Below are 23164 nucleotides of genomic sequence, written 5' to 3'. Positions count from 1 at the left end.
TTCTGCCTCACATAATGCCATTCCAAAACAGCAGGGAACCTCCACCTTGCTGCAGTCGCTGGACAGTGTGTCTTAGGCATTCAGTCTGACTGGCTTGCCTCGAAACACGTCTCCGACGATTGCCTGGTTGAAGGCATATGCGACACTCATCAGTGAAGAGAATGTCAATCCAATCCTGAGTGGTCCATTCGGAATGTTGTTGGGCCCATCTGTACCGAGCTACATGGTGTCGTGGTTGCAATGATGGACCTCGCCATGGACGTCAGGAGTAAAGTTGCAGATCATGCAGCCTATTGAGCACAGTTTGAGACCTAACACGACGTCCTGTGGCACCACGAAAAGCATTATTCAGCATGGTGGCATTGCTGTCAGGGTTCCTCCGAACCATAATCCGTAGATAGCGGTTATCCACTGCGGTAATGGTCCTTGAGCGGCCTGAGCGAGGCATGTCGTCGACAGCTCCTGTCTCTCTGTATCTCCTACATGTCCGAGCAACATCGCATTGATTCACTCTAAGACACCTGGACACTTCCCTTGTTGAGAGCCCTTCCTGAAAGAAAGTACCAATGCGGACGCGAACGAACCGTGGTATTGACCGTCTAGGCATGGTTAAACTACAGACAACACGAGCAGTGTACCTTCTTCCTGGTAGAATGCCTGAAACTGATCGGCTGTCGGACCCCTCCGTCTAATAGGGTCTGCTCCTTCATGCTTGTTACATCTTCGGGGCTGGTTTAGCGACATATCTGAACATTCAAGGGAGTGTGTCTGTGATACAGTATCCACAGTCAACATCTATCTGCAGGAGTTATGGGAACCGGGGTGATGCAACATTTTTTTTATGTGTGTAATATAAGCTGCTACTGACACCAATCAAAATACTATATAAATATTACAGTATTCATATAGGCACAATCACTGAGCAATGACTGTCATGCACTGTAATAAGAAGCATGGTACAAAATTAAGTACTGTATTGATGAAGGAAGCATCATATTTACAACACTTGTGACCTTTCAGAATCTTATCTAACTCTAAAAATAAAAACAAAGTAGAACTGCTGCGACAAAAATCTCACTTTCCAGTCTACCTTTGATGTTTTCTAGGGCTTGATAGCGTACAAGTACTTAACACAACATTTTAGTAATACTGCTCTTTAGAATGTGTTGGATGTATTGCAGTGATGAACATCCTTGCCATATAACTCCCTTAATAGTGAATTTGATGTCTCCAAACGATTTCTGCTTCTCATTTCTGTACCCAACGTTTCTTGATCCATTTTTTCTTAGTTAATGTCAGAATAAGCTCTTTGGCTAAAAGGTACTCAACTATATTAATTCCCAAACAGGAAGAAGCTACTTTCACCTGAAGGTTAATGATAAACTTTGGGTGGCACTAACTTCTCCTTAGGAGAAATTTCACTTTTCGCCATCCTGAAAGTTGTGTAACTAGCATTTTCGACTTTGGCGTGTGGAAATGAGAACTTGCATGTAAGGGCACCAGTGGAGGGATGCACATGTAAGTAACTCTGCCTGTGGAAACCTGGCTTTATGTACAACTTGCTTAGCAAAATCATCTGCTTTCTCATATACTTTAGTTCCACAGTAAGCTTTAATCCATGTAAATGTAATTTGCTTTTGTGTCCTTAGGCATCCATAGTTCATGATCGAATTTTGAGTAGATGTTCGTTAGCAGTTTTCGAAAATCAAACAGTAAATAGCACTTGTAGCACATCCTTGAAGTCTGACAGAATTACAATGGATGAGGACTTTAGGCTTATGCAACACTGTATCACTTCCAGGACTGTGTCAGTCAGTTGTGGGAATTGTATAGCGATAATGCTGCCATTGACACCTCAATGCTTGTTCGAGGTTTTTTGGCAAAAATCAATACCATAACGTTGCCTCAGCCACTGTATTCGTCCGACATAGCACCTTACTACGTCTTTCTATTCCCGAGGCTGAAGAGAACCACGAAATACCGTCCTTTTGCCACCACTGACGAGAAGGAGCTGAACACCATAACAAAAACTGAGTTCCAGAGGTGCTTCCAAGATTGGAAAAAGCGTTGGTACAAGTGTATTATAGGGTGCTTCCAAGATTGGAAAAAGTGTTGGTACAAGTGTATTATAGGGGAAAATATTGATGTTGATAAATAAATAAAGATTCTTTAAGAAAACCAAAAACTCTCATTACTTGTTGACTAGACCTCGTATATGAATTACGTGGTTCCCATGTTCATCCATTTGTATTTACTGTTCTTTGTTTACCTAGAAAAAGGCATCCTTTCTGTCATGTGGAACCAGATGTAGTCACTGAGAATGAAGCAGCCATATGAAGAAACAAGCCACAGTGTTCCCGGAATGAGATTTTCACTCTGCAGCAGAGTGTGCGCTGATATGAAACATCCTGGCAGTTTAAAACTGTGTGGCAGACCAAGATTTGAATACGGGACCTTTGCCTTTCACAGCCAAGTGCTTTACCATCTGAGCTACCCAAGCATGACTCACTCCCCGTCTCCCCCAGGCTGTGGCTAAGCCATGTCTCCGCATTATCCTTTCTTTCAGGAATGCTAGTTCTGCAAGGTTCGCATGAGAGCTTCTGTAACGTTTGGAAGGTAGGAGACGAGGTACTGGCAGAAGTAAAGCTGTGACGACGGGGCGTGAGTTGTGCTTGGGTAGCTCAGATGGTAGAGCACTTGCCAATGAAAGGCAAAGGTCCCGAGTTCGAGTCTCGGCCCGGAAAACAGTTTTAATATGCCAGGAAGTTTCAAGCCATAGTTTGTTTGAGGCAACACTGGTGCACAGCACTGCAAGTTCAATGCGCATAAAAATGAAGTCATAGCACGTCTTATCCTCTTTTTATGAGGGCATAGTAGTCGAAGCACTGCATATTGTGCACTGGATAGTTTCTCCACTAGGAATTGCTCCATGAGCATTTTCCTCATTATATGAATGACCATCATGTGCTTCAATGAGTGGTGCATTGATTGGCGTATATTTCATTGCTCCCAAGCAGGTGCATATCCAGTAGTATTGATAGCTATTGGCGTATATTTCATTGCTCCCAAGCAGGTGCATATCCAGTAGTATTGATAGCTATGTAATTTCTTTCACAGCCTGCTCATTCAGTATTTGTAGAGTATGTATCTGTAATTCAGTCTTGATCGAATGAGAGAATGGTACAAAGGAGCAACACAAATGTTTAGCCTCCCTCTCCTCCTCCAATCATGTAGTAGTGAGATATTTAATAATATTAATCTAGTTTCAAGTTTGGTGCAGATATGTGCCTCCCAGGTTTGTTTATTATCCAGTATCATTTCTAGGAACCGAATATGCATCTTCACTTGTAGAATGATTTCTCCTGTCTGTATTAGACAATGATCTGGTATATCGCCATGTTTAATAAATGTTACTTCTGAAGATTGCTCTGGCGCCATCATCAGATAATTATTGCAGAGCCACTGACTTACATTAGTTACTGATGAAGTAAGTTTTTTTATGGCATCCTGTAATGTTTGGTGGGGAGTGGGAAAATGTATGTTGTCAGTGAACTAGAGATACTGTCTAACTGGGTTAAAACTCTTTCCAGGTCATATGGATAAATTGCATATAAGAGTGGCCTGTGAACAGATCCTTAGGATACGTCATTGTCTACTATATGTGGACCCTCGAAAGCACTGTTCATTCTGTTACATGTAGTTCATTCATTGATTAAAGTAGATATACCTTTTAGAGACTGATTAGAGCTGTTAACTGTTGTTACTTGCATTACAGAATATTCCGTTATATATCATCCTAGGCCTTCAAAATATCCAAGAACAGGGCAGCTCTGTATTTGGGTTCACTGCAGCCAGTTAACACTCAAGATACTAATATATGCTAGAGATATTGTCCATACACCTTCTACCGGTTTTAAGTCCCCATATGTCTAAGTGCACTTAGTTCTTTGTTTAAAGAATAAGCATTAGACATATCTGCACTGAACAATATCAGGTGAGCTACCCTCTTTAGTCATGGCTATTGTTGTTGTTGTTGTTGTTGTTTTATGGTACTAGTGAGTCTCTTCTCTGTGTGTTCTTATTTCTGCTCCAGCATATATTTTGTAGCCGATCTTGTTGTTTGGCCAACAGCCATACTCATGTCAGAAGAGCTTTAGCACATTATATTTCCAGAGCATGTAACTCACCACCAGGAGAGGGAACTCCACCCTCCCTGAAAGTTCAACTTTAGATATTTAGTACACCACTAGCTATTCAGATTGTGTAATCTTCTGATCTTGTTGCAAGGATTCCATTTACGTGACATATTAGTTTGTTTATTTATTTATTTATTATAATCCTGTATGACATTATGGAATGGAAGTAAGCATAGTATGCTAGCTTTTTTATTTTTATACCACCTATGTCTAACAACATTTGCATGGCAGATAGAGTTTTTGTTAGGTGCTTCAACATTTCTGTGGTATACTCCCCCAAGTTATATTTATTATCAACCTGTAATCCCACGAATTTAACACTGTAAGCTTCTTCTATCGGCTTGTTGTCGTATTTTAGGCATATACTGACAGGAAACCTTTTACCAGTTTTGAACTGCATAAAGTATATGTTTTCAAGGTTTAGTCTCAGAGAGTTTGCTAGGAACCATTTATTAACATGCATGAAAATTTCGTTAGCCAATCTTTCTAAGATTACACCTGATTTACTATTTACTGTAATGTTTGTATCATCTGCAAAAAAAAAAAAAATATGCCATCAGGCAATCTGATTATTTAGCCTGATCAGATTACATAAGATATTACATCTGACCAGGAGTGGCACATACAAAAGGCATTACAAAACGTCCTGATAATGACAATAGACGCTAATAGCAATAATAATAATTATTAAAATTGTAAGGGGGGTTTAGAACTATGTAGATTTACTTAGCACATTTGAAGCCATGTTTAATATAACCAGAACCTGAATGGATAAAGGACAAAGAGAAAATTAAATGGCAGTGACAGTTTCTGTTACGAAAGAACAGAGTATAAATAGAGAACTCTTCTGACAATGGGAAGGGACAAGTTCTGGTGAAAGGGGACTGACGAGAATGAGATGCGCATAATGTAGGAGAGATGGCTATTGTGATAGACTGTAGACAATTAGCTATATTTTGAAGTTTGGAAGTAATTTAATTTATTTAATATTTTGAGGAATAGTATTCTAAAGTCGAGTTTCTGATCCAGAAAATGATTTAGAGAGCATGGCAGTGGTATGTGATACAGAGAAGTTTACTTCATTGAGAATGAGTATTTCTGTTATGCTGTTCAGATAGCAGAGTAAGAGTTGACAACAAATAAGGGAGTGTAATGATTGGGAAGATGGTAGTGAAAACAAAAATTGTGATAGACTTATTGGCCCATAGCTATGCTAATCATTTGCAGACTGGCGTAATATGGTCGATAAAGTGTATGTCACAAATCTATTGTACTCACGCATTCATTGTCAGTTCCAGCCTGAGTGATACTTTGTATGAAAGTCTTTGGAGAATGGCCTCCCCATAGTCAAGTACAAGGAGCTTCTTTTTAAGCTCAAAAGGAAACGTTTTCATATTTCTGTAGTGAGAGAAGTGACGCTGACACTTCTTTACAGACACTAGCTGTGTCTTCAGTCCAGTCTAAATGATGGTCCAAAATTATCCCTAAGATCTTTGCAGAAGAAGAAAAGTTTATTTCTGTGCCATTTAGAATCAGTGATGGAAGAGATACTCTGAACTTAGGGGTAACAAGTCTTTTGTGAGCAACTAAGATTGCTTGCATCTTAGATGGGTTAAGTTTTAGAACTATGCTCTGTACTCAGACTGATGGGGCAAGGAAATTGGCATTTACGTGTTGGATGGCCGTGAATGGGTTTTTTGAACCTGTACTTACTGAATGTCATCATAAATTTGCAGTGGGAGACAGTAGGTGATACATTGTTAACATATAATGACAGGAATAATCGTGCGAATACTGATCCTTGTGGGAGTCTCGATACTACATCCCTCCATTGCGACCTTTTGCTCCAATGATTGATTACACAGTTTTGTGTGAGGCAAGGTATGAGTGTAACCACTGTGCAGCACTTGAAGAAAATTTTTGACTTGTGAGTTTAGCAAGTAGAATGTAAAATTCGACAGTGTCAAAAGCTTTGCAGAATTCCAAGAAGCATGTAATAGTCGCCTGTTGTTTAACATAGCTTGTTCCAATTTATCAATAATTTTTATAACAGCAGTCAATGCCTTACAATTTTACTGGAAACTGGACTAGTATTTATCTAAAAGATTATTTGCTGTTAAATAATTAGTGAACTGTTCGTGAACTATGTATCCTAAAGCCTTGGGTAATCCTGGTAGAATGCAAATGGGCCTGTGGTCAGAGGACAATTTGACAGGTTCCTTCTTGGGTAAAGGTTTTGTGAGTTCCTGCTTCCAAGCCACTGGAAAAATGATGAAAGTCAGGGAATGGTTAAAAATGTCCATTATTTTGGGTAGTAGAGGACCGACAAGAAGTCTGATAATTTGCATTGTTGTATTATCTTGTCCTGCAGCTGCCAAAGGAATTCGCGCAATTGGTTTCTATACCGTGTTAGGGTTTACTGGCTGTAGAAAAATTTTTTTAGTTTGTACCAACCACTGATACTTTAAGGGAGTCGATGTTTTGTGCCCTTCTTCACTGGTCGAGTAAAGTTATCGGCATGGCAGAATACTCGTTTAGATCTTCAATAGGATCTAGAGGTTCAGCTGCAGATTTGCGTTTACCCATACCATGACCTCATAAGTTTTTCCACAGGTCAGCAAGTCTATGAAAGTCTTCATTTAGTGAATGGACATACCTGAGCTTTGCACTCCTCACAGACTGACTAATTTAGTTATGTAGTTGCTTGTAGATGAGATGATTATGAGAGGTCAAATGCCATTTGTATATCCTGTGTGTTACTCCTCTGGCGCTCATAAGGTGTTTGTGGTGACCTGTAAGCCATGGTGCAGATTTCCTCCATACTCTTACCATTTCAGAGTAGCATGTTTTTTGTATAAATTTTTGAGACTATTAGTTAAGTTGGATACTTCTGGGTGCCTTGCAAGACTGTTTTCCTCATTTATCATTAAAGAAACTGGGAAACTTAATTATAATGATACTGTTTTAAGGTGCAATATAAATCGATATCAAGGCAGTTCGTAATCTGCAGTACCTACTTCTGTATGCTGAACAACTGTTCACTTCTAGTAGACTAAATTGTAATAAAAGCTAATTAAATAAACTTATTAAATAATTAAAAGTACAACACAGCTGATGCATCTGTTGAGGTTACAGTTGTGTTCAAACACCGGAGTTAACTATGTTTCAACATTTCATTTATTGAACACCAGCTTGTATGTAGAGTGCAGTTTTATTTCAGTGATATATTATTGTAGCATTTCAATACGATAAACAGCAGCAGAAAGAGGAAAATGGCTAGAGGTTATCGAAAAAAAAAAATAGAGAAAGCGGTACCTTTTGCAGATGTTGGTGATAAAGTTGTGGGCTTAACTTAAAAGAATACTCTTAGTTTGGGAAAGCACATAATCTCCCAATGAACTTAAGAGGTAAAGGCTTCCCCATATTTACTTATATCCAAAGAGGTGCCGGTATTGAGCTGGCCATTTGTGTTGACTTCATGGACTCTGGACAGTAACAATATTTTATTAATGTATGATATATTATCACAGATAGGATGTACTCACATAAGGCTGTGATGGAACACTGTAGGTGGGTTATGGCTAGTAGGAAGCACCTATGCCAAGAATAATTCCATCAAGTAGGTTAAAAGAAGGCAGGTGCAAAGGTGTATGGATGATGTGATATGGGTGTGAAGGCACAGCAGAGTACCTGGATTAGTAAGTAGATTATTGAAGACCAGCAGATGTAAAAGAGAGGCAAAACGCATCTGTTTCTAGTATTTCAAGGGATCTTTAACATTTATGTGGTGAGATTCAGAAAATGTTGGCATAAGTTGGAATGGGACAAATGAGGGATTTATTGGTGAGATCAATGGTAGAAGGACGTAGACACTGAGAATTATCAGAAAAGGATAGCCACATCAGATAACAAAATAAATACAATATGGGATATAGTAAAGGAAGAGACTGGTAGAACCAGAGATGAAGAGCAGTACATAGCATTAAGAGTAAATGATATGTGGCCGTCAGACGTATGCAGTGTTGCTGAACTTTTGAATAAGCACTTCATAACTGTTATTGGAAAGATGGGGTTGTCAGGTTCAGTAGATGCTCCCATGGAATATCTCAGACCAGACACTACAAATAACCACCTTAACATGCATATGACCATTGCAACAAGCAGTAGAAGAAATGTCTACCGTATAATCCTTAAAATCAAAAAGTTCTAGTCACTATGATAATATATATATAAAAATTAGTTGGTCATATGTCGTTGCCTGCCAGGAGGCCCCATCTGGGGAAGTTTGGGCACCAGGTGTGAGTCTTATTACAGTTGATGCCACATTGGGGGACTTGCGTGCTGGGGATGATGAAATGATGAGTACAACACAACACCCAGTCCATGAGTGGAGGAAATCTCCAGCTGGGAATCAAACCCGGGTCTGCTGCATGGTAGGCAAACATGTAACCACTCAGCTAAGCAGGTGGGCAATATATCAACAAATTTAATGGAACAGTGTTCCTCTGAGTTTAGTGACATTTTAAGTTATTTGTATAACCAGACTTTTGTCATTCCTGAATGGTTGAAATATGCTGAAATTAAGCCTTGGTACAAGAAACGAGATAAAGAAATACTATAAAAATTCTGTCCAATTTCACTTTTGCCTGCTGTCTCAAAAAATTTAGAAAAGATAATATACAGACGTCTTTTTAGCCATCTGACCACAAATAAAATATTATCCAAATCTCAATTCGAACATCTAAAGGATTCCTATTTTGAGAAGGCTATCTACACTTACATTGAGAATGTACTTAATTCTTTAGACAATAAATTACAGGTTACTGGCATATTTTGTGATCTGCCAAAGGCATTTGACTGTGTAAATCACAGTATCCTTTTAAGTAAATTAGAATATTATGGTGTAACAGGAAATGCTAAAAAATGGCTCAAATTCCAAATCTACATCAGAAAACATAGGGCGTCAATAGGTCAATAGGAAAGAGACTTGTATAAAGCTATCAGACATCATCCAACTGGGAACCAATAACAAGTGATGTCCCCCAAGGTCCAATCACAGGGCCCATACTTTTTCTATTGTATTTCAATTACCTTTCATCAGTAACATTACCAGAGGCCATATTTGTTTTGTTTGCGGATGATACAAACATTACAGTAAATAGTAAATCAAGTGCAGCCTTAGAAAGATTGGCTAACGAAAGTTTCATGCATGTTAATAAATGGTTCCAAGTCAACCCTCTGCGACTAAAACTTGAAAACATTTACTTTATGCAGTCCAGAACAAGTAAAGGTTTCCTGCTGGTATATGCCTAAAATAGGACAACAAGCTGGTCGAAGAAGTTTACAGGGATAAGTTCTTGGGATTACAGCTTGATAATAAATATTTCTTGGGGAAGTATACCACAGAACTGTTGACACACCTAACAAAAACTCTATCTGCCATGCAAATGTTGTTAGACATAGGTGGTATAAAAGTAAAAAAGCTAGCCTTCTATGATTACTTCTATTCCATAATGTCATACAGGATTATTTCCTGGGGTAACTCATCAGGGTGAGCGAAATTTTCAAAGCCTAAAAACATGCCATACGAATTAGTTATGGTGTGAACTCAAGAAAATCCCTAAGAGGGATGGGTAAGGAACTGGGGATAGCAACTACTCCTTCCCAGTACATTTCTTTTTCCTTAATGTAATTTGTGATTAGAAAATTCGTTTTTTTCTCCAAACCAACAGCGCAGTTCATGAAATCAGTTCTAGAAATAAAAATATTTTGTACAAAGATTTAAAATCACTTACTATTGTTCAGAAACATGGTCATTATTGAGCAATACACATTTTTTTTTTACCGATTCCATATCCACAAGGGCTGTTTCACTGGGGATCACTGGCGGGTACATTTGTATATCTGGTCTTATTTTGTAAATATATATTGTGTATTCCTGTTTTCTGACATGTTCCTCATCTCAGAGGATTTCCTCACTGCAGATATATTGGAACGAAAAGTACACATAATATCACAAAATATTAAGTTATGAAACTTCTGAGTCTCATAATAAGATTCTAGCAGTATATCAGTTTTATTGAAGACATTGATAGTATGTAGAAACGTTAAAAGTCACAATAAAGAAATGTGCTGTGTTATAAATGTGCTAAAAGAAATATTCTTTGTTATAACTGTGGACATGTCAGTAGATTAAGTAATCGAAGTTTCTGTGATCAGAACGAACAGAAGTTATAAGTAGCAACAATAAACAGTTTTTATATTCTTATCTTTCGGCTTTTATGTTACTCGGGCGGGACCTCGTTTTTCGTAGGTTGTAGTACTCTGGGCCGCTTGGCTGTTTTATCTTTCATTTGTTGCGACTAGCGTGTTCGTCATGGAGGTATATACCACAGTTTATATTAGACTGTGGTATATACCTCCATGGAGTTCGTCGACTATTTTAAGTATCTCTGGCCTAATGGAAATAAACATAATGATTCAGTGACAGGTGACGCGCCGAATAACGTGCACATGATTAACCTTGAACGCATAACCAGTCACTTTGGTCAATAAAAGAAAAAAATGTTTAATTTTTTTGGAAGTAAACCAACTGTCAAAGGTCTGTAAGATCAAACACTTAACGTTGGATTCAATGCTTCGATCGCCTAGTGCTGATCGGGAAAGATCACTGGCTATGAAAATAAAATTTTAAATCATGTCAATAGAGTAAATATTTTGTGTAGTATTTCTGATTAACTGGATAGCGGCAGAATTGATGGTATGCGGCGGATTGATGTGTTAGAAGCATTGTGTTTATCTTTTTTCACAGAGCAACAACGCGAGAATGACAGGGCACTTAGAAAAGTCGGCCGAGATGTTGAGAGAGAAAGAAGACAACTTGAAAGAGAAGAGAAGAAGCTTGTGAGTGTCTATACATGTTAGTGTTATTGTTTTATCTGCTGCGCCTGTACTTATTTACAATTGAGTTACAATTGGCTGCAAGAAAAATTTTCAGCATGAAAATCACATTGTGAGTGATATTTGTACAGTTTTGCACTAGACCTCATCTATCATATTAACTAGTGTGACATGAATACTGGAAGGCACTACGAGGATCACTGGTTAAGACATTTGCCTTGTATTCTAGAGGAAATGTTAATCTGACCCTTCTGATTTAGGTTTTCTATGAATTACCAAAATCACTTCAGCTAAGTTTTAGGATGGTTTCTTCAATAAGTCCAGGAATGACTCTTTCATCCATGATTATTTAACAGTGTGTGCACTTCGTTCTATCTCTTGGTATAAATATCATGGTCTCATAAAGTATCTAATAAAAGCATACACATACTAATCATTCTGGGCACTAGGAATGGATGTAAACAAGTTGGAAGTTACTTTCAGTTCAAGTTCTTACACTCCGAAAATCTAGTGTTGTGCTTCCTGTAAGCTTGTGATTTAAAAGTTTTTAATGTTTCCAGAAAATTATTAATTTGGGGCTTCATATTGTGCAAATGTTTTCATTAATTTCAAAATTGAATATGGAAACATTACCTAAAGCTTTAAAGAAACAAGTCTTTTTCATTTATAAATCATTCAGTCATAATGTTCAATAGATCACACCATGACCGAGAGCCTTCAGGTAAGTGGAAAATTTGAGTGAAGTAGGAAGGGAAGTTGATACTTTGAAATGTGTTATCTTCCACCTTATACCAAAAAGATAAAGTTTGCCTTTTGTTGGTATATTATTTACTTGATTACAGTGATATGTTGCTAAGAAAATTGTTACCTATGCCTGCAAATACAGAGCCATATTGACAGGCATTACTATTTTTCATGGCTAAAGAGGCATATTTGATGCTAGTGATTGGTTTTGCTCAGTGACATGATGTTAATAGCTTTTTCTGCGTATTTTCATTTTGGTTTTTGGTGTAGCCAACAAATGTAAAAGCAAAAAACCAGGCCGTAGCAACAGACTGTTCTGTAGCTTAGCCTATTTGGACAAAATTGCCACTGATATTTTGTTACAGTCACCATGTTGTTTACAACATCCCTGATCAAAGCCAATGAGTAGTGTCAAATATTCCTCTTTTGCTTTTCATCCAGCTTTACAATGAAATCTGCTACATCATTGTAGTTCATAGAACTTGTCAATACTTGAATCTTGATAGATAAATTTTAGAAAGATTGACGTCTGACAAATGTCTTTCATTTGAATTGGTTGGTATTCCCAATTTTTTACTTTGTTAGATGGATGTGTGTTGAATACCTATGCAGTAGAATACATGCTCTGCTCTGAACACTAGAGTAGGAGGCATCATCTACATCAAAGTTTTAGTCTGTGTATTGTGATTGTGTGCACTGCAGTTCAGCTAAAATTGATTATTGTCAGAAAAAAAAAAAAAACTGTTAAGAAGTAATTGGGTTGAAAAGTGAGTACAATACCATTCTCATAATAATGAATTGCTGCATGCAGGAGAATTTCATTCTCTGAATCTAGAATACACAATCCAAGTTAACCTAAATAATGCTTAGATTAGATTAGTACTTGTTCCATAGATCATGAATACGACATTTCGTAATGATGTGGAACGTGTCAGGTTAATAAAAGGTGTCTATACAGGAAGATATTACATTACAAAAAATATTACATGACACTTTATTTATTTTTTTGTGGGGTGGAGAAATTACCCACTTATTATATTCAAAAATTATTCTGATGAGTAGAAAGAGTTGCCATTCAGAAATTCTTTTAATTTCCTTTTAAATGCTATATGGCTATCTGTCAGACTTTTGATGCTATTAGGTAAATGACCAAAGACTTTTTTGGCAGCATAATTTACTCCCTTCTGAGCCAAAGTTAGAGTTAACCTTGAGTAGTGAAGGTCATCCTTTCTCCTAGTCTTGTAGCCATATACACTGTTATTACTTTTGAATTTGTTCGGATTGTTAATAACAAATTTCGTGAGGCTACAGTGAAGATCCTTAGCTCTTTAAATAAGTGTCTGCAGGATGATCTTGGATGAGCTCCAGCAATTATTCTGATTACATGCTGTTGTGCGATGAACACACTTTTACTCAATGATGGGAAATATGGAAGCGTCCGATCCCGCCCGTCTGCTTTGACCCATGATGTCACAAATATGGCGGGAACAAAAACACACACACACACACACACACACTTTCCACAAGAAGCCTAATGACACTAACAGGACAAGCACGGGAAATGGGGTGTTTTGGGTGGGGGGCAAATTAAATATAAACAAATTTAGACGCCTTGCATAGCTACAACGTGTAAGTGAAGACAGCCATGCATGAATACCCACCAACCTCCCCAGGGGTCGTAACTCCTGCAACCCATAGAAGATAAAGATGCTTCAGTAGCTGATTAGTGTTTTTTGTCTTTTTTAAAGAAAAAAATCTCGCGGGATAGAACGAACAGATCAGAAAGATAAATATAATAAACTAAAACAGAAATTGGAGGAAACAGATAATTAAAATAAGTAATAAGTGTTTTTAAATTAAAAAAAAAAATCTCACGAGATAGAACGAACAGATCAGAAAAGTAAATAAAATAAGATAAAACAGAACTGGAGACAGCCACACTCAAACCAAACTCCGCGCCGTCATGACGTCACACACGACAACACCCTTATGTCACGGGTCAAAGCTGACGCGTGGGATCTGACGCTTCTGTCGACCCCAATGATGAGTTACCCCAGAATATGATGCCATATGAAAGCAGAGAATGAAAGTAGGTGTGGTAAGCTAATTTACTGAGATGTATATCACCAACATTTGCAATGACCCTAATAGCATAATTAGCTGAACTCAAACGTTTCAGCAGATCTTCAGTGCCCCCCCCCCTCCCCCCCTCCTCTCAGTTTAACCCCTCATCAATGCATACACCTAGAAATTTTGAATATTCTACCTTAGCTACCAATTTCTGATTGAAGTCTATATTTATTAATGGTGTCATTCCATTTACTGTGTGGAACTGTATATACTGTGTTTTGTCAAAGTTTAATGAGAGCCCATTTGCTGAAAACCACTTAATGATTTTCTGAAAAACATCGTTTACAATTTCATCAGTTAATTTTTGTCTGTTGGGTGTGATAGCAATACTTGTATCATTGGCTAAAAGTACCAGCTTTGCATCTTCGTGATTATAGAATGGCAAGTTATTAACATATATTAAGAACAGCAGAGGACCCAGGACCGAACCTTGCGGCACCCCATTCTTGATTGTTCCCCAGTTTGAGAAATCACCAGTTGTTTGCATGTAATGTGAACTGCTTATTTCAACTTTCTGCACTCTTCAAGTTAGGTATGATTTAAACCATTTGAGTGCTGTCCCATTCATACCACAGTATTTGAGCTTATCTAGAAGTATTCCATAATTTACACAATCAAAAGCCTTTGAGAGATCACAAAAAATTCCAACGGGTGATTTCCGGTTACTCAGAGCCTGTTCAGAAATGATTAATTCTCTCTCTTGATTCAAATAAAATTGTAGGTTATTAATATTCCATTCTTTGACAAGAATGACAGTGGAAATACTAAATTCAAAGTAAAAGTAGAATTGGATGTTAGATCAAGCTGTAGCAGGCAAAGGACATCACTGGCGTTGGAACATAGAACAGTTCACCTGTTTTGGTGTGACAGCATGTGGGAAAATTGCGAGATGCCGACAGATGGAGAATCTCCATATTTGCAGCTGATAATAACTTACTGTCCAGCTATAGCTACAGCTGCCTCTACATTTGTGCTCTGCAAGTCATCTTTTGGTCATTAATTTCTTATAGTGCTGAGTCAAAGCTCATATAAATTTATGTATGTGTGGTGTCTGCTCTTTTGGACACCATACTTGATTCCTCAACTGTACGTACGCATGATGAAATGAAATATTTTCTGACATTGGTGTGATTGGGCATTGAAATTAATTCAGTAGCAACAAGTGAAAATTTTTGCCAGACTGGGACTTGAACACGAATTTCCCACTTTACACAAGTGGTCGCATAACCACTCGGTTTCTGCCCGATCCAAATTCCCAACTTGTAGGACACTTCTTACGTAGCACCCGCTGTCCACCGTGGTAGGGCTGGATGGAAAGTGTGCTCTGGTGGCCGAAGCTGTTAAGGCGACTGCTTGCATAAAGTGGAAATGCTGTTTTGAGCCCCAGTGTGGCACAAATTTTCACTTTTAGCATTTGAATTAATTTCAATGTCCAGTTGTGGCTGATGCCAGAATTTATTTCATTTCATACTTTATAAATTTGTTAAATGATGTTGTGTTCACTTTTAGCTTCAACTATTTTATTATACTAATGCAGTTACAGTTTCTGTATCATTTTCAAGCATTTGCAAAGCCATAACACAAGGTATTAAGAAAAATGTAATATGCTGATAGAAGCATGTACAACAAATTTGCAGTTTGACATTTAGATACTTAAAAGATAAGACGTTAAACTATAAAACAGAAGTGCGTTAAGTATAGTGTTCTTGTTGGACTGTGCCATTCCCTGATCATAATATAGTCAATTAATGTTACCAGTCACATGAGTAGATTTGTTGCTCACATGCAAGTACGGCTGACTAGCCACTTTTTGATATGCATATGTCTTAACTTCTCTCTGCCCCACATTAACTTCAACCTGCATTTCTATGCCTTAATGTAATATCAGATCATGTAAGTATTCATATGTTAACAAGCTGCAAATTTATGTAAATGTGACATAACAAATAGTGAAATGAAGTGGATAGCATCCTGTCATCCCCTAAGGTCTATATTACGTTCTACCATAAAGTAACGGTGCATCCCATTTACTTAGATTCACGCTGGACTCACATTTGGGAGGACGACGGTTCAATCCCACGTCCGGCCATCCTGATTTAGGTTTTCTGTGATTTCCCTAAATCGCTCCAGGCAAATGCCGGGATGGTTTCTTTGAAAGGGCATGGCCGACTTCCTTCCCTGTCCTTCCCGAATCCGATGACCTCGCTGTCTGGTCTCCTTCCCCAAAACATAACCACAATATTTACTTAGATTGAAATAAATTACCTTGAGAGAGAGAGAGAGACTGTAACTTACTACCATCAATTTATGGGCTTGGAAGAGCTTGTGTTGCAAAAAATATGGCAGCAAGCACTTGAAGCTATATTTTTAATAAAGACTTTTTGCCACAGGAAATGGAAATTAAAAAAATGGCCAGAGAAGGAAATAATGAGGGATGTAAGTTGCTGGCGAAACAGTTGATTCAGCTACGAAAGCAGAAAAATAGGACATACGCAGCAAATAGTAAGGTATGTGCTGTTATGCTAATTTTTCCTAAATGATAATTAAATTCGTATACTCTCACAGAAATGTCTGTTGAATTCCTGAAAAATATGTTGGGAACTGAATATATAGAATTCTTTTAAGTGCAGTATTTCTAAGAATTAAAAAAGAGGCTACATCTTGTTGTCATCTTTGTCTTTAGTCTGAAGACTAGTTTGATGCAGCTCTTGGCTTGTTTATCCTGTGCAAGTATCTTAATATCAGCATAACTACTGCAGCAAACATCTCTTTGAACTTGCTTGCCGTGTTCATGCCTTGATTTCTCTCAAAGTTTTACTCCCCATACCTCCAGCTGTTGCAAAATTAGCTAATTTTTTAATGTCTGTGGCTAAGTTCTGTCAATGTATGCCTTCTTTTTGTCAAGTTTGTTCTCTTCTTGATTTATCACTTCATTAGGTATTAGATTTGCCCATCCAAGCTGCAGCATATTTCTATGACACCACATTTCAGAAGCTTATATTCTCTTCTCGTATGTACTACTTATCGCCCAGATCTCATTCACAAATAATGTAAAAAATGCTTTCTAACACATCTGTTTATTTTTTATGTCAATATATTTCTGTTTTCAGAAAAAAATTTTCTCGCTACTTCCACTCTGCAATTTCTATTCTCTTTATTTTTGCCATTATCAATTATTATTCCTCCCAAATAACAAATTCATCCTCTACTTTTAGCATCTATATTCCGATTAAAATCACTTTGTGTCTGACAGAATGCAATGGCAGGGAACAATGTTACCAGCATGCAGCTAGTCACACTACACAAAATGCTGCACATACTTGCAGAATATGGAGCACAGCTATCATTTGGCACTTCAGAAAGAACTGAGATTGAATTCCGGCTGGCCCCTACCACACAGCTTGCTGAAATGTGAATAACAAAGTATTTTTAATTGGAGTACAATTTTATCATCTGATTCTTATATCATCGTCTTGCTTCATTCAGCTGCATTTCGTTTCCCCTATTCTTCTGTTATTGATGTTCTTTTTGGTCAGAGACTACCTATAAACACACAATGAGTTTTGTCCAAATTTTCATAGCCAAGTGATGAGTGGGCAATGGACAATTGGGTTATCAAATTTACCAGCATGAAGTGCAGATTTGGAAAAGAATATTTAATTACTGTAAGTCTAAAATAATTGGGGTATTTAAGAAACACTTAATTTGTGATTTGAGGTTAAATTGAAATATTTCAAAAACAACTGCTGCCAGCTGTGTAAATGAATTGTCAAAAAGTTAATCTCTTCAAGGCCTAGCATTAAAAGTTACCGAGCAGCATGGTGCAGTGGTTAGCTCACTGAACTCAAATTCTGTAGAATGATGGTTCAAATACCCATCCAGCCATGGGGATTTAAAACTTCCTGGCAGATTAAAACTGTGTGCCCGACCGAGACTCGAACTCGGGAGTTCGAGTCTCGGTCGGGCACACAGTTTTAATCTGCCAGGAAGTTTCATATCAGCGCACACTCCGCTGCAGAGTGAAAATCTCATTCTGCATGAGGATTTAGATTTTCTGTGAGTTTCCTAAATTATTCCAGGCAAATGTCAAGATGGCTCCTTTGAAGAGGGGAAGATTTCCTTCCCTATCATTTCATAATCCAAGCTTATGCTCTGCCTGTAATGACTATGCTGTTGATGGGGCATTAAAATGTAATCTTCCTTCTGTCATTCCAGTTGTTTCAGCTTCTCAAAGTTCCAATATTCTTGAAATTTCTTCATCTTCAGTCTGCATATCATAACAAATAAAGGTGAAAGTCCGCATTCCCATCTGGCTTTTGAAACATCTGGTTTTGTATTATATATATATTCTGTCTGAAGCCTTCTGGTGTCTCCAGATCTCCATGTATACAGCCTTCTTTCATAATTCTTAAACCACACGTTAACATAAATTAACTTACGCTCTCTCTGAAATTCTACTAGACTGCTCCCTCCCTCACCCCTTTCCACCATTCCACAGTCTCTTACACTTTCTTTTCTTGCCTTTTGTCTCTATCAAATTCCACCTCCTCTTTAAGGTAAAATTTTTGTCAGCCTTAACATATTGAATAATTTTTTAATCATCGTCATAATCATCATCATATTCTCCTCCTCCTTTTCCTCATTTTTCATCTGTAAAATAAGGTGTGTGTACTTGTACTACTGTGGTGATCATGGCTTTGTGTGTATCTGACTATGAAACATCTTCACTGTGCTGCCAGTAGTAATTCACCCACATCTCTTGGATTGCCCCTGTTTGATTTTGTATTGATGATGAAACTTTGCTCACCTGACTAGAAATCACAATATTTTGTGTTAGCAGAAGAGCCAACACCGTGTTACGAGTGGAGGCCAAAATGCCCGCGTTTTAGCTCACGCAGACTGGCGTGAGGAGGGAAGGACTATACTGACGTGAGGTCTGGAACATGACAAGGAATGAGAATTCAGAAAGTGGACTTAATTAGTTTGATACTTAAGTTTAATCCATTAATGATGAACGTCGCTCTTGATGGTACATGATTCACAATATTATCTGTTCAGAATACATTCTTGAAGATAGTACTTATGGTCTTAATATGGCGCCTTGCTAGGTCATAGCAAATGACATAGCTGAAGGCTATGCTAAACTGTCATCTCTGCAAATGAGAGCATACATAGACAGTGGACCATCGCTAGCAAAGTCGGCTGTACAACTGGGTGAGTGCTAGGGAGTTTCTCTAGACTAGACCTCCATGTGGCGGCGCTCGGTCTGCAATTACTGATAGTGGCGTGTACTAATGGACCGCGGCCAATTTAAAGGCTACCATCTAGCAAGTGTGGTGTCTGGCAGTGACACCACACAATATTCCTACTACCACACTTCACTGTATTTAACTTCTTTTAGGTTTCTGCAGCTTAGTATCACAATTAAGGGGTCCAACTCCCTCATAGAAAGGCAATTTTTAATGATATGTTCTTGAGTAATCCCTGCTGGAAATCCGAACAGGGAAGTATTTTACCTTTAAAAAAAACTTCACCAAAAAGTGTGCTACCCCAAAAAAGAAATTAATTTGCTGTCTTATATAGGGAAATGTTAGTTTTCTTGTATCAGTAGCATCAAATTATTTTCAGGAGTACTGTAATTAATATATGTGATGTGGTGTCACCGCCAGACACCACACTTGCTAGGTGGTAGCTTTAAATCGGCCGCGGTCCATTAGTACATGTCGGACTCGCGTGTCGCCACTGGCAGTGATCGCAGACCGAGCGCCACCACACGGCAGGTCTCGAGAGACTTACTAGCACTCGCCCCAGTTGTACGGACGACATTGCTAGCGACTACACGTATGAAGCCTTTCTCTGAATTGCCGAGAGACAGTTAGAATAGCCTTCAGCTAAGTCCATGGCTACGACCTAGCAAGGCGCCATTAACCATATCTGGAGAGAGTCTCACTTGTATTATCAAGAGATATGTACCACAAGGAAATTAAAGTTAAGTAAACCTAAGCTCCGTTCTTTTCTTTATAGCATTCATAAGTATCCTGTTTCAGACCTCACGAAAGACGGCGTGAGTTGACGCGTGCCCTTTCAGCTACTTCTCAGTGTGGCGTAGCTAGCTTGTTACGCCACAACATGTGACAAACAACTTGATTGTCATTCTTCTAATGAAGAATTGTGTAATCAACAAATTTTTGTGGTCTTTACAGATACAGAGCATTGGTATACAGAACAAAGCTATGGGAGCAAACGTTGCTCTTGCAGATGCGATGAGTAAAACAGCAAAAACCATGGGTGCTGCCAACCAGTTAATGAAACCAGAACAGGTGGCTGCGGATATGAAGGCCTTTGGCCAAGCATCTATGAAGATGGAAATGACTGAAGAAATGAGTAAGTATAAATGTTAACTTGCATATTTCAAGAACAGCATTTTTATTAATGTTTCAGTTCAGCTGAGCATTTAAGATGGAGGACGTTGCTCAGAATTTAAGAATTATCCTTTCACTTTTCTGGTGTTCTTTTTCTGGTCAGCAATGGTAACTGAAGGAAGCAACATGAATACAAAACTGTGTACTGCAAGGCAACATTAAAGAGTAACATGTACACATGTTGGAAACACACCAGTTTTGCATAGCCAATGGGAAAATACTTCTAGAGAGCTAGTGAAAGATGTAAACAAAAAAAAGAAAAGTGTTTTTAAGCATTGTGGAAGGGGAGGGGGAAGACTATCAGTGTGTTACAGGGAAGTTGGAAAGTAAGTTCTGGAAGTAAGGTGCTCCTATATTTTGTCCAGCTCTTCCATGTAGAAATTAATTAAAACAGAGGGTTTTACCATTTTACCAAGTTTAGGGTGACTTTCCTGGAAGCAAACATATTAAACCCTTGTGTTTTATGTATATTTTTATTCTGTAAATTAAAGGCTGCCTTGATGACATATACTGGGTGTTACAAAAAGGTACGGCCAAACTTTCAGGAAACATTCCTCACACACACATAAAGAAAAGATGTTATGTGGACATGTGTCCGGAAACGCTTACTCTCCATGTTAGAGCTCATTTTATTACTTCTCTTCAAATCACATTAATCATGGAATGGAAACACACAGCAACAGAACATACCAGCATGACTTCAAACACTTTGTTACAGGAAATGTTCAAAATCTCCTCCGTTAGCGAGGATACATGCATCCACCCTCCATCGCATGGAATCCCTGATGAGCTGATGCAGCCCTGGAGAATGGCGTATTGTATCACAGCCGTCCACAATACGAGCACGAAGAGTCTCTACAACTGGTACTGGGGTTGCGTAGACAAGAGCTTTCAAATGCCCCCATAAATGAAAGTCAAGAGGGTTGAGGTCAGGAGAGTGCGGAGGCCATGGAATTGGTCCGCCTCTACCAATCCATCGGTCACCGAATCTGTTGTTGAGAAGCGTACGAACACTTCGACTGAAATGTGCAGGAACTCCATCGTGCATGAACCACATGTTGTGTCGTACTTGTAAAGGCACATGTTCTAGCAGCACAGGTAGAGTATCCCGTATGAAATCATGATAACGTGCTCCATTGAGCGTAGGTGGAAGAACATGTGGCCCAATCAAGACATCACCAACAATGCCTGCCCAAATGTTCACAGAAAATCTGTGTTGATGACATGATTGCACAATTGCGCGCGGCTTCTTGTCAGCCCACACATGTTGATTGTGAAAATTTACAATTTGATCACATTGGAATGAAGCCTCATCCGTAAAGAGAACATTTGCACTGAAATATGGATTGACACATTGTTGGATGAACCATTCGCAGAAGTGTACCCGTGGAGGCCAATCAGCTGCTGATAGTGCCTGCACACGCTGTACATGGTACGGAAACAACTGGTTCTCCCGTAGCACTCTCCATACAGTGACGTGGTCCACGTTGCCTTGTACAGCAGCAACTTCTCTGACGCTGACATTCGTGTTATCGTCAACTGCACGAAGAATTGCCGCGTCCATTGCAGGTGTCCTCGTCGTTCTAGGTCTTCCCCAGTCGCGAGTCATAGGCTGGAATGTTCCGTGCTCCTTAAGACGCCGATCAGTTGCTTCGAACGTCTTCCTGTCGGGACACCTTCGTTCTGGAAATCTGTCTCTATACAAACGTACCGCGCCACGGCTATTGCCCCGTGCTAATCCATACATCAAATGGGCATCTGCCAACTCCGCATTTGTAAACATTGCACTGACTGCAAATCCACGTTCGTGATGAACACTAACCTGTTGATGCTACGTACTGATGTGCTTGATGCTAGTACTGTAGAGCAATGAGTCGCATCTCAACACAAGCACCGAAGTCAACATTACCTTCCTTCAATTGGGCCAACTGGCGGTGAATCGAGGAAGTACAGTACATACTGACGAAACTAAAATGAGCTCTAACATGGAAATTAAGCATTTCCGGACACATGTCCACGTAACATCTTTTCTTTATTTGTGTGTGAGGAATGTTTCCTGAAAGTTTGGCCGTACCTTTTTCTAACACTCTGTATAGGCTACATGTGCAACATTTTCTAATTTTTTTTATTTTTCTAGTTAATGATACCTTGGATGACATGTTGGATGAATCCGGAGATGAAGAAGAAAGTGAACAGGTTGTGAATAAGGTTTTGGATGAGATTGGCATTGAAATATCTGGAAAAATGGCACAAGCCCCATCAGCAATCCGTGGAAAAGTTGGGGAGAGCTCAAAATCAACATTGCCTACGGATGAAGAAATTGAAGAGCAGCTTGCAAAATTAAGATCCTAACATGCAAGAAGTTGTGAATATTTGTGCTTCTGCTTGTGTACAGCTTTCTAATATGTTGCCGTCCCAGGCATTTTGCATGTCTGATTGTTATGTTTGTGAGTCTGACAGTTTTGTAAATGAATGTAAATATCACAGAAGTTTTGCAATAAATTTAATTTTTTAATAAAGAATTTTTTGTGGTTTAGTTTTTAAGGACCTGTAAAGTAATTGTTTGTTCATTATTGATATAAAAAACACTTCTTGAACACAAGGGTGGTTACTGTGAAATTTTGTTTCTTCTCTCTCTCTCTCTCTCTCTCTCCCCCCCCCCCCCCCTCTTTCTTTTTTTTTACCAGTTCATAATATAGCAACCTACATACTTCCAAGATGCTCCTGTATCCTTATGGTCTCAGAATTCAGAAGTGCTTTTACTTTTGTCCA

General features: G+C 38.6%; 1 protein-coding gene across 1 annotated transcript; it reads left to right on the top strand.

The window, feature by feature from the left end:
• Positions 1–10606: 10606 nt before the first annotated feature.
• Positions 10607–22914, top strand: LOC126239687 (charged multivesicular body protein 2b). The gene is made up of 5 exons (XM_049947877.1): positions 10607–10797; positions 11008–11099; positions 16361–16477; positions 20174–20354; positions 22530–22914. Exons 1-5 carry the CDS (start codon positions 10761–10763, stop codon positions 22742–22744), a joined length of 642 nt encoding a protein of 213 aa, XP_049803834.1. The 5' UTR covers positions 10607–10760; the 3' UTR covers positions 22745–22914.
• Positions 22915–23164: the final 250 nt, after the last annotated feature.

The sequence above is a fragment of the Schistocerca nitens genome, chromosome 1 (assembly GCF_023898315.1).
Source record: "Schistocerca nitens isolate TAMUIC-IGC-003100 chromosome 1, iqSchNite1.1, whole genome shotgun sequence".
Lineage (NCBI taxonomy): Eukaryota > Metazoa > Arthropoda > Insecta > Orthoptera > Acrididae > Schistocerca > Schistocerca nitens.
This window is presented reverse-complemented; position numbering and strand designations above follow the sequence as displayed.

Bases quoted from the DNA above. Each gene is read 5' to 3' on its own strand.
- LOC126239687 (XM_049947877.1), top strand. From the start codon at position 10,761: ATGTTTAATTTTTTTGGAAGTAAACCAACTGTCAAAG. The intron at 11,100-16,360 runs GTGAGTGTCTAT...TTTTTGCCACAG, and splicing joins AAAGAGAAGAGAAGAAGCTT to GAAATGGAAATTAAAAAAAT. The intron at 20,355-22,529 runs GTAAGTATAAAT...TTATTTTTCTAG, and splicing joins GGAAATGACTGAAGAAATGA to TTAATGATACCTTGGATGAC.